Source organism: Salvelinus fontinalis, chromosome 28 (assembly GCF_029448725.1).
Source record: "Salvelinus fontinalis isolate EN_2023a chromosome 28, ASM2944872v1, whole genome shotgun sequence".
In the NCBI taxonomy this organism is placed as follows: Eukaryota; Metazoa; Chordata; class Actinopteri; order Salmoniformes; family Salmonidae; genus Salvelinus; species Salvelinus fontinalis.
The window spans coordinates 9,719,482-9,738,165 of record NC_074692.1 but is presented as its reverse complement, the minus strand read 5'-3'; the positions used below and the strand labels follow the sequence as shown (position 1 = coordinate 9,738,165).

Below are 18,684 nucleotides of genomic sequence, written 5' to 3'. Positions count from 1 at the left end.
GATCACGACACGCAGGTTAAAATATCAAAACAACTCTGAACCAATTCCATTAATTTGGGGACAGGTCGAAAAGCATTAAACATTTATGGCAATTTAGCTAGCTAGCTTGCCCTTGCTAGCTAGTTTGTCCTATTTAGCTAACTTGCTGTTGCTAGCTAATTTGTCCTGAGATATAAACATTGAGTTGTTATTTTACCTGAAATGCACAAGGTCCTCTACTCCGACAATTAATCCACACATAAAACGGTCAACTGAATCATTTCCAGTCATCTCTCCTCCTTCTAGGCTTTATCTTGCGATTGGCAACTTTCATAAATTAGGTGCATTACCGCCACTAACCTCATTCGTCTTTCAGTCACCCACGTGGCTATAACCAATGAGGAGATGGCACGTGGGTACCTGCTTCTATAAACCAATGAGGAGATGGGAGAGGCAGGACTTGCAGCGCGATCTGCGTCACAAATAGAACTGACTTCTACTTTATCCCATGGCAACGTAGACGTTTGTTGGCACACGCGAGCAATGTGGGTGCAATAATTTAATAATATAGATTTCTACATTTATTTTGCAACGCTCGTGCACGCGATGCAATCGGTGTAGTCAGCCTGTGAACCAGCCACTTTCTTATTCTATAGAGAGATCTATATCCTGAAACTTTAAGAGCAGTTTCAGTAAAATGTTATGATTTTATCCACATGGAGGCATTGTCTCTCATTATATAAACCACAGCTCTGAACATGGATTGTTTTTCATGGGGTTCTTATGAAACATCTCTATGTTTATTACAAATGAGCTCAAGTACAAAATCCAATTGCATACGGTCCGTTTTACAAAGGCTTTACCAAAGATTCAGAGGAATGTATTTTTTAACATGAAACAATTCAGAGCATTCAGAACCGTGATGACATGACATCCTCTTAATTGTACCTTCTTGCAAAGAAGACATGAGGTTTACTGTATGTAAAAAGAACAGAAAACCGTATTAAGCACAACAACAAAAATACTTTAACTGCCATCCCTGTGATGTTTTTCCTGACCTCCTCCCCACAGCTTTCTGAGAAAGACAGATTAAGAGTCATCTCTCCAGGAGAGAGGGCCCTCTATTGACAGATTAACCAATTTAAGACTGGTTAAATTTAGATTGTGTAGTAGGACTACTGTATGTGTTTCGGATAAATCCAAGCCCACAGTCTAGATTAGAATACTTGAAAGCTAGAATATTTCAGGGAAGTCCAACCTTGGAAGTCCTATCCTTGGTCAAACTTGGTGCTTAGGAACTAATCTCAGATCAACTGAACCAGTGTTTCCTCTCATCACATCACATTACAGAGCACTTCTCCTCTGCTTTAGATTTCATCTCAACCATGGTGGCTGAGGCTTTCTCCTTGATCTGGTCCATGTCCATGTTCTGGAGGTTCTGTATCTGGCCCAGGATAGAGTCCTTCTCCTCCTCCTCTGTGGCGTCCTCATCCACCATTTTGAGTAGTTCTTCGGGCACGTCAATGTCGTCTCCTGCCAACTCCATCAGGTTTGCGTCCTGTTCACTCTAAACACAGCAAGCAATGCACTGGTCAGACTGGCTGAAGAGGAATCATTGTTCAGACTGGCTGAGGAGGACATTATTATGCCCAGGCACAGTATCAATATTATCATGTTTAAATTCTCTAGTTTTTCTTCCTGGCCCATTTCAAAAATATATATAATAGTTATTTCCTGACCAGGTAAGATTTTGGTTTGGAAGGCACCTGATCCGGGCACGTGGTCCTAAAACATTGCTGGCTCTAGGTCCAACAGCTAAAGAAAACAGCTTAGCATCACATGTGACCCTCTATGACCCTGACAGGGCCTCTGAGATGGATGGCATACACACACACACACATACACGCAGGGCATTTCAGGCCTGGGGCTCAAACGCAGGATAGCTGCGGTCACTGGGCTTTTTTTATGCCTTAATCTCTTGGCTCTACTCAGGCCTATCTGACTAGCAGGCCATGTGCTCCTGTAAATGTACTCAGTCACGCACTCTGACACTGACCGACACAGCCTCTGTTGCATCATGTTACTCACTTGTGATAATGTGTTCTCGTTTACTGAGAAATTGCATAAGATTATCACCTTACGTCATTCACAGGAAATTACAAATGTGGGTGTTTTTATATTGAGGCCATTTTGCTATTGAGGGCATTTTTATCTAAGTATTTATCAGCATTTCTCCTCTTGTTTCATATGACATGAGAATGGAGGAGAATGACAGGAGACTGTCTTACCTTTGGTAGTCTGTATTTGTCTCTTAAGCACGTTCTCAGTGTGGCCCTCTCAGCTTTCTTTACCAAGAACTCTGAATCTCTCTCCATCCTGTTTTCAGACAAGAAAAGAAACCATGTTACCAAACCTATAAAAGCGTATTAATATATTGTCCAACAGTCAATCATATAACTCTTACAAAATTCTAAAAAAGGTAAACAGCTTGTATTTTCACTGCGTGATGCTGGTTGTGTAAAAATGTGCATTCTTTTTTTCAGAGATACAAATCTGTTTCTATGCTTCTGTGCAATGATAATTATTCATTGCCATTGCAGTTTTCATATCAATCAATCACATTTCATAGGCGTCAGCTCTAAATAAGATAATGTAGGAAAACAAAAAAATATAAATGACTCAGTTTCTGGGGCAGCAGAGTAATAAAGACATTTTTTATTAATCTCCAGATTATGGCAGCACTGTCAATCCCACCACTCTCAGCAATTGGAGACAGACAGTAATTCTGAAATAATCTGGGTGTGAAGTAATATAGGACTGCATGGTGGTTAGTCTGCCTTCAGTTTGACTCCCCTACTATTTGGTAAAGCATTCTTCATAAAAATGGTAAAATATGTTTAATTGTATTTTTATCAGTGTAATTCCCTTGACTAGAGGTACATTTACACCTGTAAATTGCCATTGTATCTCCCTTACAACTGTTTGGCTTTTTTACTTCACATAGCTAGGATAATAAAAAATTGCTAACATTTTTCAAAAAAGGGAGAGTTTCAAACTAAATGCTCTTGCTTGCTATTGAATAAATCTAATACAAAATGTCAATTTCAATCATTCCAATGAGGTTGGCCTCAGATTCAGGAGCATCATTTATTTGACATTTAATTTCAATTGAATAAGAATTCAATCTCTACTTCTTGTATTTGGCTGAATTGAAATGGAATTGACCTCAACCGGGAAGCATTCCTTTCACCCTAAGCATTCTTTGCAGTTGTTTGATTACCACTTTGTATGACTTTTACAGTACTGTAAAATAAGGGCTAGTAGTAGTGACTTACTTTTCCTCCACCACCTGTTTCTGGTACTCCTCTGCCTCCTCTCTAGACATCCCCTCGGTGGACATGGTGACGTCTCCTTTTTCCTCTGTTAGAACACTGCAGTAGAGAGCTGGACTGGACAGTGCTCTACTACTGTAGCTCTTCACCAAACTGCTACTCACTATCAGCCTCAACAGGGTGAATATCCTACCAGGGGATTTTCAGACAGCACTTTTGTTTTTTCTGTCAAGTTTTGGTCACTGAGTCCCTGGATTCGATTGGTCTCCAAGCGGGCTAAGCCAAGAGAGTCCTCCGACGGAGGGATGGCGCTGTGAAGGGCATGGCTGATCACTGATGGCCCGGGTGACTAAAATCGGAGGAATTTCTGCCAACGCCATGATCTGGATTAATCCTTTTGGGGAAAGATGGTATAAATTAAAACATTTAATATAAGTCATGAAAGTGAAGTTTACAGGGACTGCTTTTGAGATGGGTACTATTGTGGTTTAAACTGGGATAGTGTTATATTCTACAGACAGGGCATGGTGCTATACTCACTACTCGTCTCATGTGTGAGTTTGACTTTAATCCCCTTACATCACCAACCATAGCCTGAGTGCCCTGTCGCGGACAGAGTGGAATCTGTATACCACTGAGTAAATCCCTAGATCTACACTCAATACATTAAACTATACTGTCTTGCCCGAGGTAAACAACTTTAAAGATATACATTTCATTAGAATATAACAACTGTGAATACAGAAATAGTATTGAATACCGAAGTAAACTCAACCGTTGCTAATATTAGCACAGGTGATGTTTATGGTATAAATCTGATATTGCACATATAATTTTGGGGGAATAACGGACAAGGACGTTGGACAGTGATCTCCAAGATGACAGGCATACTGTACCATGTGACTTACAGCCGTCCTACATCACATCTTACATAACCTGTATATCTCTTTACCCCCCCCCCACCAAGTAATTTTTCAACCAAATGTTTGTACTGTAGTGTAGGGATGTCATATGATACTCACTGTACTGTACTTTTTTTGCACCTTCCATGACAAGGTCGCTGTTGCACTATGGGACAGGACTGTCTGTACCCTCGGTCTGTGTCTGTATGAATAATAGAAGAACACCAGCAGGCTGAGGAGGCTGATATCTTGCTGCGTCACCGATGCTGAGGGGAAGAACAAGGAGGGGAGGGAAGGGGGCGAGAGAGAGAAGCAGCAGGCAGCTGATGAGAGAGAGATCTTACAGAAAAACTCTATGCAGCAGATAACGCAGAACTAGCTGACTGACTGAAACAACCATGTTTTCGCCCTGGATCCTTTCCCTTCAGCTCATCCTGTTTCCTCTCTTCTGGAGAGGCATCTATACAAGTAAATATAGATTCTGGATTTTATATGTATCAGCTTGGTAGACAGGTCTTTCTGCTTGGCTGGTTGTGATGTGACCTTGTAGCCAGTGGAACAAGTGTGGCTGAGAGTCTTAGCTGCAGCAGTACATCTGAAAATGTGCATTAGATTTCCATAGTAACTGCATTGGTGTGGTGTATTCAATTTGCTTCTAATCCTTCAGTATTATGTATCAGGAGGACATTGGATGAAAAATTGGGTCTGTTGTATGGATCACCAGAGATGCCATTTTTTTCGTTACTGAGATAATTTTTCGTTACTGGTGGTGTGCTGCTGGCAATGACTTTGAAGTGTGTATTGTAAGCATGCTGTGCTTTACATGACTACCCTTTGTGGCAGTTAACTGCTTAAATGTGAGTTGTATGTCATATACAGTGGGCTCCAAAATTACTAGCACCCCTGACTGGCAATGCACAAACAATATTTAAAAAAATATAAACAATATAATTATAGAGATAAACTCAAAATACCAACAAGTGAGAAATACAGTACTTTATTAATGTTTCAATGGAACCAACCAAAATCATTCAATTATTTAATACAAAATAAATTTTACCAAAATCAAGGTTTCACAATTATTGGCACTCCTCATTTAGTACTTAGTGCAACCACCTCTGGCAAGGATAACAGCATGAAGTCTTTTCCTGTAATGTTTGACAAGGTTAAGGAACACATTTGGAGGGATTTTGGACCATTCCTCTATGCAGATCCTTTCTGGCTACTTCACATTCTTGGGTTTGTGCTTATCAACTGCCCCCTTCCACTCAGCCCACAGGTTTTAAATTGGATTGAGCTCCGGCGACTGAGATGGCCATGGCAGAACATTGACTTTGTTGTCACAGAACCATTTCTGTGTGGATCTTGAGGTCTGTTTCGGGTCATTGTCTTGTTGGAAAATCCACATACAGCCAAGTCCCAGCCTTCTGGCAGAGGCAAACAGATTGTCAGCCAAAATTGCCTGATACTTGGTGGAATTCATTATACCATCAATCTTAACCAGTGCCCCTGGACCACTGGAATTAAAACAGCCCCAAAACATCACTGACCCCCCTCCATATTTCACCGTGGGTATGAGGTGCCTCTCCTTGTATGCATCTCTGTTTCGACGCCAAACATGCCGATGCTGTATCTGACCAAAACGTTCCATTTTGGTCTCATCTGACTAGAACACCTTCTTCCAGTCATAATTTAAATGACATTTGGCTCCAAGCACTTGTGTCTGTGTCTTGGAGTCAGAAAGAGCTTTCTATTGGCAACCCTTCCAAAGAGCCTGTGGATGTGGAGGTCCAAAAGAGAGAGAACATCTAATTTGCTCCTAATGTTCAGAGAACCATTTAGTTTTTACTTCTATTTGACTGAAATGTTAAATTTTGTCATTTCCTAAGAACAATTTATTTAGCGAAAATACCACATGTTCAACTTAATAAAAAACATCAATCATCTCAAGAGGTTAAATAAAAAATTACTATAGTATGTGCCTATTAAGTGCCAAATAAAGGGTGACCGTAACAGGGTTGACGATTTAATCTTAAATCAGCCGTGAATCACCTCGTGATAGGGCTAATGGAAGCTTGTTGTGTGCAACAGTGAGTGACAATTGAATATAAGCTTCACAAAAACATTTTAATTGCTAAAACATATCTAGCCTGTTTTTCTATTTGTAATGGGGTTGACGTGTTATGCTCAACCCGCTCAGTTTTCCACCACAAAATGGCCAAAAAGTTATTTCTTTAACACTATTTCACTATTTGAATGTTTCTTTAGAATTGTCTTTAATTAATGGAATAGTTTCAAAATATTAAAACGAGATTGAGGGACAGGCGTACACTCACCGGTCAGTTTATTAGGTACACCCATCTGGTTCCGGGTCGGACCACGCGTTGCCACCAGAACTGCCTGAATTCTTATGGGGGATGGATTCTACAAGTCGGAAACGCTCCACAGGCATGTTGGTCAAAGCTGATATGATGGCATCACAAAGTTGCTCCAGATTGGACATCAGTACACCAACGCTACCAGGATGTACCGTTGACACCAGGTAGGATGGGGTCATGGACACATGCTGCTCATGCCAAATCCTGACTCTGCCATCAGCATGACACAACAGGAACCGGGATTCATCGGACCAGGCAATGATTTTCCACTCAATTGTCCAGTGTTGGTGATCGTGTGCCCACTGAAGCCGCTTCTTCTTGTTTTTAGCTGGTAGGAGTGGAACCCTGTGTGGACGTCTGCTACAATAGCCCATCTATGACAAGGATTGATGAGTTGGGCGTTCCGAGATGCTGTTCTGCACACCACTGTTGTACTGTGCCGTTATTTGTCAGTTTGTGGGCCGCCTGTTAGCTTGCAAGATTCTTGCCATTCTCCTTCGACCTCTTTCATCAACAAGCTGTTTTTGCCCACAGGACTGCCCCTGACTGCATGTTTTTCTTTTTGGTCACACAGTAACAGAATGCCTCGATGCCTATCTGCCTGCTTTATATAGCAATCCACGGCCACGTGACTCACTGCCTGTAGGAGCAATCTATTTTCGTGAATGGGGTGGTGTAACTAATAAAATGGCTGGTGAGTGTAAATTAATCACTAATAAATAAGTAATAATCTTCATAAATGACTTTGTCAAAGCAACAAAATAACTAATGGCATAACTAGCGCTTTAAAATGACGGTGAAAACTTGGAGAAATGTTGAGGTTAAATGGGTTAAAATCTTCCAAGAAGTCACACAGGGTGCACAGAGGGACATATCAAAATTCAGAATTTTTGGCAATTTAGCGAGCATTTGTTCATATTAAAAATGTGATTTATTGAATTTTATGTGGTCTATATTAAATGGCAGAATTATAACAGGTTTTTATAATGCAATATTGGTGCAGGATTTCTACTTAAAATATCAAAGGCATGCAAAATGTACTCTTTTCGTGGATCAACCCTACAATGTTAAGTGTTTAGACTACTGAGCTTTGAAAAAATATGTACATACATTCAGAAAGTATTCACACACTTTGACTATTTCCACATTTTATTGTGTTACAGCCTGCATTTAAAACTTGTGTCACTGGCCTACACACAATAACCAATAACCAGTGGAATTGTTTTTAGAAATGAATAAAACATGAAAAGCAGACATTGAATATCACTTTGAGCATGGTAAAGTTATTACACTTTGGATGGTGTATCAATACACCCAGTCACTACAAAGATACAGGCATCCTTCATAATTTAGTTGCTGGAGAGGAAATATACCACAGAGTGAAAAGAAGGAAGCCTGTACAGAATAAAACATATTCCAAAACATGCATCCTGTTTGCAATAAGGCACTAAAGTAAAACTGAATTTTATGTACTGAATACAAAGCTTTATGTTTGGGGCAAATCCAACACAACACATCACTCAGTAACACTCGTCATATCAAACAACATAATGTTTATGTTCATTTCCCTTATAGCAGAAACAAATCCTGAGTTGGTTTTGACGGATCCAGTCACAACAGTCTTTAAGAGTGCAGTCCTGAAAGGTAACTACTAGAGAGCTCTTGTTTTAGTCACAAGTTTGTGTTGTTGCTGTACACAATTTCTTTGTGTACAGTGGTGTAGTGTTACATGTTTAATTCATTCTTCACTCAGTCCTCTTGTGATACTTTAGAAAATGTTTTGTTGTCTGAAATTCTGGTATATGTTCATCTGTATGTTTTGTGTAAAGTTTACGTATCTATTTTAGCTGTATTATAGGGGTTGAACAGATGTCTCATCTTAGCTTCTTTCTCTCTATCTGTTTGAAATCCCACCAAAATTCTAAACAGGTGACAGTCTGGTTGAAAAAGTTGAAATCTTGAAACCCGTCGATTTAGAGCTAGCATGTACCTGGACCGGTAATCCAAACAAATTACCAAACATTACCGGGTACTGGCGAAAAGATGGGAGTGAAATTACTAACTCTCGGCTTACTGTACAATTGGAGAATGAACAATATAATCTCAAAAGAGTGTAAGTATTTATTCATTATTCCATCAGGGATAGAGAATGTCAATCTGAAATGTAACTGCCTGTCATCTACATGTAAATATACAATGGTCTATGGACCCAAATGTTAATTATAGAGGTTGGGAGAATATCTTCAGTATCTACTCTCCAAATTAGGCAGCTCTGTATTAGAGGTCTTCTCGGGTCCAAAAAGATTGATTTCGACTTTAACTGACCCGAGGACAATCAAATCTGGACCCGAGAACAGTCAGACCCGAACTCGAATGGACCTGACGACAACCAGACCTAGACCCGTACCCTAACGGGTCCAGGTCTAGACCCGACCTGATTGGACCATAGTGACAAAAAAAACATGTGTATCAGCTAAGTTGCTCTTCAGGTTAACGAATAGGTCTGTATATGTTGGCTAGGCCTTCTATAAGTGAATAAATTCAGCTTATTAGCATAAAATAAGTATGCTATAGGCTATGCAGAGCGGGTCCATTAGGGTCCACTCAAGTTTAACAGCTGTAGTTACATAGACCCAAGACTAGGTCTGGGACACGATGACAATCAAACAGGACCCAACCTGGACCAGAGGGCAGTTTGGGTCCCGGGTCAGGTCTCGCCTATTCAGGTTCGGGAGGACCCATGAAGACCTCTATGTATTACTTTGTGCAAATACACTTTTGGTACGTCAGGACTTGGTTATATTTCACTACTGAAGCAGTTAAAATGATCCACTTTGCCTCTGTTATATTGTATCCCAGAGTAGTGGGTTCCTTGACTGTAACCAATTCTGGCCCATGGCCAGAGGTCAGATGCCATGCTTTGCCAACATTTTCTAATGATGCGCCTAATTGACATTTGACAGCGAATGTTCTTAGACTGACAAAACAACTATATTTTAGATATGATACTTTCCTTAGACATGTGTTAGTAAAAAGGAAGCTATGATTATATATTTTACAGGTTCAGAATTACTGGGGATACCCTTGGGAACTACTCATGCATCTTTAGTGATACCGACGAGGCAAAAATTGATTTCAATGTGGCAGGTACAGTATGTTATATGACATAAGTCAATGCATACACCATATTTCACATTCTCTAGTCTCATTCATAGCCATGTATTGCTACAGGCATGTCAAATTAGGCTACATGTTCTCTGTCATCCAATATTACACGTATGTTTATATTAAATAAAAGGTATAGTGACATGATCATTCACAACATTACAAGAATGCACAGAAATGGACTAAAACCCCATCTGTGCAAGGCGCTGGCAATTTGTATTGAATAATGAAGTGTGCCTGTAGATAGCATTTTGATCTTGATACGGGTCCCTTTCTTCTCCTCCAGCCCCAGAGATGGATGATAAGAAGGACAAGCCTATTGTTGCGTATGTGGGTGACTCTGTGACGATGGCCTGTAAAACAAAGCTTCCCCCTAACACTTGGCTTTGGTACAAAGCAAACGGAACCGAGCAGGTGAGAAGATTGCCCAAATGTAATCAATGTGTAAAGGGAGACGCCGTCAGCATTAGTTATTAACTACGTATTGTAACATAAGATGTTTTAATTTCATTTAACTTACAGTTGACCATTAATAAATCATATGCTATTTCATTTGACAGCTATGCCAATTATCAATAGTATCACTTCATGTTAAAGGCTTCGTGCCATCGTTTTCTTTTGGTTTCAGGAACTCATCAATGCAACTACTGACCCCCTTCGTTACAAGATCAGTGTGGATGGAAACACAACCAAGCTCACTGTGATGAACCTGACAGAGGAGGACTCTGGTGTCTATGTCTGCAGTGCCATCTATAACATCAAGGCCAGTGTGAGCCGGGTGGAAGTTCGGGTCATCACCTTCATGGAGCCTCTGAAACCCTTCATAGCCATCGTGGCTGAGGTGATCATCCTGGTCCTCCTCATTCTGCTCTATGAGAGGTGGAGCTCGCAGAAGAGCAGTCACTCGCCCACAGGTAATAACATACACACTGCTTTGTATACAGCTCTGTGTAGCACATCGGGATGTGGGGAACTTACTCCTCGGCCTGAAGTGTGCCAGCGAACAGCTAGCTTTTCGTATGGCGCGACTGGTAAGACACTTCGGGAGGGAGGTCACGTGTCACATGCGAGTCGAATCAAGAGGAAGCGATACTCGCTAAGCAAGCAGCGTGACGTCTTCACATGTGCATACAGCTTTGCAGTAGCTTTCAGGACAATTGTTTCATCCTCCATGTACAATGTGTTCTTTATAACATGATGGTCATCCTTTGTATAAAACTAAACTCACATTTTCTTATTCTCAGAAAATGGGGTGCATGCTGAACCAACGCATAAATTGTGAGTATTTGTTAAGCTAATCATACCTTACTCAAGGGAATTGTATTGTTTGACTGATTCTTACAGTGACATTACTTTGCACATGCTGTATCTTTTCAAGACTAAGATGCTCTTTTTAACTTCTGCTATTTTAGGACAAGGGAAGGTAATAATGGAAAGGATGAGAATACCACAACGAGACAACGAAAAATTTAAACCGATACAGCATCAACAGGGTAAATAAACTATAAGAAATGTATGTTCCTAGTGCTAAGTTTTGTTTTCCGAGTGTCGCTGAAACCATTTCTTATTCATAAACCAATAGAATTTATTAAAAAAAATGTGCTAAGTAGTTTCATAACCTTATTCAACAAGAAAACGTCTTATTGCAAACTGTTGCAGCAACACCTTTTCCACAAAAACAAGGACATCCTCTACCAAAGACAAAATGTCCCCCTTTCTGAATGTGTCAACAGACGTATTAGTAAAATATTTGTTTTATTTTTGGATCAATAATTATAATGCAACAATATATTTTTCAGCATTTTGACATAAATTATCTTTCTATTTTGTATTTGTCCATGTTTCATTCAACATCATACTACCAGTACCAATGAGGTTGTGAAAATAGCAGTGATATCTGAGCACAGTGTGTTGTTTGGTTCGGTTGGTGAGATCGCTTGAGAGGCCTTCACTTTTGCCTAACAGGATGTGCGTGCCTATGGTTTGACATAAATGCCAATGTCTTCTTGTTTGACAAGTCTTCTTATTCTTGCACATCCTCAACTGCACTTATCAATTACATATGGTAGTTGGTGTGCAGTGCCTTGTACTTTGACAAACAAGTCAATTTTCTGCTTTGCTGATATAATTAATCCCTTGAAGTCCCCATATGATGTTTATTTTACATTATCTGTCAGTGTTAAAGCAGTGTGCCTTTAATATACATTTTAAAATGCTATATTATTGTTGTCCTAACTCAGATGTAACTTTCCTGTTGTATGTGAATGGTAAATAAAAATCCTAATGATGAATCATCTTTGTCAGTACCCCTGATAAATGGTTGTGCCAAATATATTTATAACTAACAAGATAATTCATCTGTGTAGTTTCTCATAGGAGAAAATTAAGCAGAGTGGGCCGAACAAGCAAGGAGGTGGGCAGAGCCAAGGACAAGCTACCGAGATCCTATTGGCGCGTTCTAGCATTTATTTGCATATTTCCGTTAGGGAACTTTGGCAAAGGGTCACATCTACAAAACGTATTGCACTCTAACAGATTCTAGTTTTGGGAAGAGATAACTAATTGAGATCGGGCTTTTCTTCTTCTATGAGAAAAATCAGCAGAATGTCGGCCCAGTTCCATCTCGCTCCATACTCTCCCACTGGGCTTCCTCTCCTCACCATGTTTGGTGAGGGGTGGAAATTCCAACCGGATGCTTCAGATTTATACATCCAGTGAAACATCTGGCTCCTTGTTCCATCTATGGTTGTGTTTTTCCACATTGACTAAGCGACACCTAGTGGCAAACAGCAGAACACCAGAAGCAGGGTTTTCAACAATAATCACTGAAGCGGGGTACGCGCCAATCTTTCCCCATTGAAACAGTCTATGGCTGGAGTCTTTGACAATTTTTAGGGCCTTCCTCTGACACAGCCTTATATAGAGGTCCTGGATGGCAGGGAGCTCAAACCGTGATGTACTGGGCCGTAGGTACGCACCCTCCACAGCACTTTGCAGTCAGATGCCAAGCAGTTGCCATACCAAGCGGTGATGCAGCCAGTCAAGATGCTCACAATGGTGCTGCTGTATAACTTTTTGAATAACTGAGGGGCACATGACAAATCTTTCCAGCCTCCTGACGGGGAAGAGGCATTGTTGTGGCCACTTCACAACTGTTGGTGTGTCTGGACCATGATAGGTCCTTAGTGATGTGGACATCAATCAACCCTGTATGAAACTGTTTTTTACTTTCCACATGAATACATTCTGCCAGATCATTGCAGATATATATATATATATATACACATACATACACTGCACATGTTCAGTGTACATTAATTGACATTTGCCACTGTTGAATCCAGATGGAGACAGTTCAACAAAAACACTTATTTTACCCTGCATACACCATCTCTCCATGTCCACCTTACCTGCCCAGTAGGAACCAGATCAGGAGCTTGAGGACCCTGTAATCCAGACCAACCACAACACCATGCTTCATTTCATACAGATGAATACTGTCTGTCCCGCAGCACAACTTCTTCCTGGGGTTCACAGCATCCGTCTCATGGACAGGGCCAGGGAGTTGTGCTGGTAACAGGAGAAAGAGAAGTACTGGCCAATAGTGATCACAGCCTGGGATACAAAGGACCTGGCCACATCCTCATGGCTCCAGAAACCTGATGATGTTTTGTTCAAGATTACAAATGTCCTTTAACAACAAATGGTGGTATTCACAACTAAAATGTATCAAGAATAAATGTATTCAAGAGCAGTCAGAAAACAGCTGAATGGTAAAATGAATTAAAAATTACTGATGCTTAGGGTGGTAAGGAGAATAACACCTGATATTCAAGTAATGACTCTACGCACCTTGATACATGGCTTGTGCTCCTGTCCATGCGAATAGACTGGCAATGCCATTAGCTCTCAGATAGACCTCAATCTGGTCAGTCAGATTCAGTTTGGCCATTTTGTCCCCGCAATACCTATCAGGGACCAGGTGGAACTGGGTGTGGCCATAACAGCCTGGGTCAGGAAACTTGGCTCCTGGGAAAACAGAGAGAAAAAGAACCATGTTGAAATAGACACCTACACAAATTACTTTGATACTACTACCACCACCACTAGTGGAAACAAATGTGGTTGGTTGAAGCACCCCCTATGAGAATAACAAAGTAAATGGCTAAAGCAGAAACAGACCGGTTGCAGGCTGGCGCAAACATATTGATCAATATTACTAGATTAACAACCAAAAACTTGTGACACTCACTTAACATCCAGATCCAACTCCATTATTATCTGTTAAGATATTGTTCTCATACTGTCTCCTGAACATGGGAAGCAAGTCTGGGGCCAACTTTAATTAGGAAACTACTGGCACTCAAATGTAGGTGTAATTCCATGCCCAAAAAACAGTTAGCCAAAACCCAGTTTGGCGTCAATGTTTGACATATGATAATAGCTAGCTCTCGAAAACTCTAGGCGGCATTCTGCCTTCTCCCTATAGTTCCAGCCATTAACTTCGCCCACAACTGGCTCACATCGCTTGCGGCTTTCGAAACATTATGGACCTTATCTTTCGTCAGCGAGAAAGAATCCTTCAAATAAAATTATACACTTACTGACGTAGTTTTGCACATATCCATACAGGCTATTGAAATGCGGTCTTTGTATTAACGATATGGTCGCTTCTAAACACAAGTCATTGTTTTATGAATGAATGACCGTAAAGTCAACATTGCGGGCGCCGCCACGTTTGTTGCTGATGACAGTAAGTTCTTCTTCTGTGCGTCTCGTCCAACATCCTCAAACGCGGAATATCGCCTCCACGTGGAGGGTGAAATAGTATTCGAGTGAAAATAATGTCTGGGCCACTGGAATCTGTATGCTATAAATGGAATGGTTATTCTAATCTAAAATGTTATGTTTACAACATTTTACACCAATCATGTAACGCACGATTCTGAAAATCCGTTTTGAAACAACGTTTCGATTCTTCAATACAACTTTGTCCTCAGGGGCAAAGCAGACTTCATATCAGGTTTGACTGCTCTTCCCCAAACTGAATTTGAAAAGCGTGCACTAATTTATAGCTATGCATTTTCGCAGGCACAATGTTTCAGGACAAGTGTTTGCCATTCACGCCCTGCATACCGAACTGATGTAGTTATTCTGAGAATAAACCTAATTGTTTTCATCTTAGTCGTCAGCATTTGTTTAATGACGGAGATGATCATTGGCAAATGTGTCCTCCAGGTGGCACAATAGTGCCTACTCACCAAGTAGTTGGCATTGTTAGAATGGTTCATGGACGTTTTCCAGTTGACAGTGCTGCACTGCCACTGCAGTGTTTGCAATGCTATGCCTTCTTGGAGTCCGCATGCTTCCCAGCCGAAACAGTTCGGAAGAGTTCGTGCGTATATTATGACGACATTTTGGACTTCGGTGCGAGTTTTTTAGGCTGTTCGGCACACATTTTTATCAAGGCCAGTTCGGGAGCCGAAGTCGATACCCCTTCGTCCGTGATTGGTCAAGTGTAGGGAGTTTTTGTTGTCATTCAACAAAAGACGATTCGTTTTAATGCACATGTTTCCCATAGAGAAATAATGCACCAAACATCTTAGTTATATGTACAATTGCGCGCCTAAGATCTCCTCGGCAAAAACGTCAACATTGACAGATTTCTTGAGTTATTTTAGATTAATTCGGACTATTTTTAGGATTACTGGCTACAGCGTCTCAACATGGACAAACAGTAGGGTAGTAGGGGTAACCAATGTCTAATTGCTGAGACAAAAAAAGCAACGTTTGGCAAAAATAATGGTATATGGATGAAGGTCATGCACAGGCAAATAAACTATAAATGTCACCATTAATATCTGCACTATGAGGAGATTTGATGTAAAGTCCCTCTTTTTAACTCACCTGCACATTCATTTTCCTTGTTGTTCCTTTTCCAAACAATAAAATTATGTACAATTACACTAAATATTATTTGAATAATGCAAGATTTTACATCCCAGCATAAAAATAAGATGACATTCAGGAGCAAAAGGTTTTCAATAGTTGTTTTTTATTCCCATAAAAATAATATCAATTGGACTATAATATTGGAATAGAATATAACTAATAACATTAAATAACATCAGAAATAACATCTATTAAGAATAACTTAACTAATTAACTCAGTGTGACATTGAATTGGCAACTCTTATGCTCTGCTATTACACAATTCTAATTTGTACATAGGACACAAATAAAGCTATCCCCAGGAGCACAACTAATGATCCCACCTCCTGCACTGCTCACACCTAATCCAGTCCCCACCTGTGGCTGAAAAAGCGGAGAGAAGCTGTCTTTTAAAAATGTAGCTAGCTGTCTATCATTCGGAAAGTATTCAGACCCGTTTACTTTTTATACATTTTGTTACATTACAGCCTTATTCTAAAATGTATTACATTATTTTTCCCCCTTCAATCTAAACACAATACCCCATAATGACAAAGCAAAAACAGGTTTTTATAAATGTTTGCAAATGTATTTACATAAGTATTCAGACCCTTTGCTATGAGACTCTAAATTGAGCTCAGGTGAATCCTGTTTCTGTTGATCATCCTTGAGATGTTTCTGCAACTTTATTGGAGTCCACCTGTGGTAAATTCAATTGATTGAACATGATTTGGAAAGGCACACACCTGTCTGTATAAGGTCCTACAGTTGACGGTGCATTTCAGAGCAAAAACCAAGCTATGAGGTTGAAGGAATTGTCCGTAGAGCTCTGAGACAGAATTGTGTCGAGCTACTGATCTGGGAAAGGGTACCAAAAAAGGTCTGCAGCCTTAAAGGTCCCCAAGAACACAGTGGCTTCCATCATTCTTAAATGGAAGAAATTTGGAACCACCAAGACTCTTTCCATAGCTGGCCGCCCGACCAAACTGAGAAATCACGGGAGAAGAGCCTTGGTCAGGGAGGTGACCAAGAACCAGATGGTCACTCTGACAGAGCTCCAGAGTCGCTCTGTGGAGATGGGAGAACCTTCCAGAAGGACAACCATCTCTTCAGATCCCACCAATCAGGCCTTATGGTAGAGTGGCCAGACGGAAGCAACTCCTCAGTAAAAGGCACGACTGCCCTCTTGAAGTTTGCCAAAAGGCATCTAAAGACTCTCAGACCATGAGAAAGAAGATTCTCTGGACTGATGAAACCAAGATTGAACTCTTTTGCCTGAATGCCAAATGTTACGTCTGGAGGAAACTTGGCACCATCCCTACGGTGAAGCATGGTGGTGGCAGCATCAGGCTGTGGGGATGTTTTTCAGCTCCAGGGACTGGGAGACTAGTTAGGATCAAGGGAAAGATGAAAGTAGCAAAGTACAGAGAGATCCTTGATGAAACCTGCTCCAAAGCGCTCAGGACCTCAGACTGGGGTGAAGGTTCACCTTCCAACAGGATAACAACCCTAAACACACAGCCAAGACAACACTGGAGTGGCTTCGGGACAAGTCTCTGAATGTCCTTGAGAGGCCCAGCCAGATCCCGGACTTGAACCCGATCTAACATCTCTGGAGAGACCTGAAAATAGCTGTGCAGCGACACTCCCCATCCAACCTGACAAACATTGAGAGGATCTGTAGAGAAGAATGTGAGAAACTCCCCAAATAAAAGTGTGCCGAGTTTTTAGTGTCATACCCAAGAAAACTCAAGGCTGTAATAGCTGCCAAAGGTGCTTCAACAAAGTACTGAGTAAAGGGTCTGAATACTTATGTACAGTGGGAAGAAAAGTATGTGAACCCTTTAGAATTACCTGGATTTCTGCATAAATTGGTCATAAAAATGTTACCTGATCTTCATTTAAGTCACAACAATAGGCAAACACAGTCTGCTTAAACTAATAACACACAAACAATTATAATTTTTCATGTCTTTATTGAACACACCGTGTAAACATTTACAGTGCTGGTTGGAAAAAGTATGTGAACCCTTGGATTTAATAACAGGTTGACTCTCCTTTGGCAGCAATAACCTCAACCAAGCATAAGCATTTCTGTAGTTGCGGATCAGACCTGCACAACGGTCAGGAGGAATTTTGGACCATTACTCTTTACAAAACTGTTTCAGTTCCACAATATTCTTGGGATGTCTGGTGTGAACCGCTCTCTTGAGGTCATGCCACAGCATCTCAATCGGGTGGAGGTCAGGACTGACTGGGCCACTCCAGAAGGCGTATTTTCTTCTGTTCAAGCCATTCTGATGTTGATTTACTTCTGTCTTTCGGTTTGTTGTCCTGTTGCGTCACCTAACTTCTGTTGAGCTTACATTGGCGGACAGATAGCCTTAAATTCTCCTGCAAAATGTATTGATAAACTTGGGAATTAATTTTTCCGTTGATGATAGCAAGCTGTCCAGGCCCTGAGGCAGCAAAGCAGCCCCAAACCATGATGCTCCCTCCACCATACTGTACAATTGGGATGAGATTTTGATGTTGGTGTGCTGTGCCTTTTTTTCTCCACACATAGTGTTGTGTGTTCCTTCCAAACAACACAACTTTAGTTTAATCTGTCCACAGAATATTTTGCCAGTAGAACATCAAGGCGCTATTTTGCGAGCTTCAGACGTGCAGCTATGTTTTTTTTTGACTGGCTTCTTCCATGGTGTCCTCCTATGAACACCATTCTTGTTTAGTGTTTTATGTATTGTAGACTTGTCAACAGAGATGTTAGCATCTTCCAGAGATTTCTTTAAGTCTTTAGCTGACACTCTAGGATTCTTCTTAATCTCATTGAGAATTCTGTGCTGTGCTCTTGCAGTCATCTTTGCAGGACGGCCACTCCTAGGGAGAGTAGCAACAGTGCTGAACTTTCTCCATTTATAGACAATTTGTCTTACTGTGGACTGAATTTTATAGATACTTTTGTGACCCTTTCCAGCTTTATGCAAGGCAACAATT

General features: G+C 40.7%; 1 protein-coding gene and 1 long non-coding RNA gene across 4 annotated transcripts; both read right to left on the bottom strand.

Moving 5' to 3' along the window:
- Positions 1 to 742: 742 nt before the first annotated feature.
- Positions 743 to 4,434, bottom strand: LOC129826086 (complexin-4-like). The gene is made up of 4 exons (XM_055886405.1): positions 4,334 to 4,434; positions 3,315 to 3,705; positions 2,268 to 2,355; positions 743 to 1,546 (listed from the first exon to the last, which is right to left on the bottom strand). The coding sequence occupies exons 2-4, from the start codon at positions 3,377 to 3,379 to the stop codon at positions 1,319 to 1,321; spliced, it is 381 nt and encodes a 126-aa protein (XP_055742380.1). The 5' UTR covers positions 3,380 to 3,705; positions 4,334 to 4,434; the 3' UTR covers positions 743 to 1,318.
- A 3,288-nt stretch (positions 4,435 to 7,722) lies between these two features.
- On the bottom strand, positions 7,723 to 14,511 carry LOC129826087 (uncharacterized). 3 transcript variants are annotated; one of them, XR_008754995.1, is made up of 3 exons: positions 14,361 to 14,511; positions 13,609 to 13,785; positions 7,723 to 13,415 (listed from the first exon to the last, which is right to left on the bottom strand). It is a non-coding gene; the product is annotated as an uncharacterized LOC129826087 (long non-coding RNA). The 3 variants fall into 3 exon arrangements; XR_008754994.1 differs by having other exon boundaries at positions 7,723 to 13,326; XR_008754993.1 differs by having other exon boundaries at positions 7,723 to 13,785.
- Between the last annotated feature and the right edge of the window lie 4,173 nt (positions 14,512 to 18,684).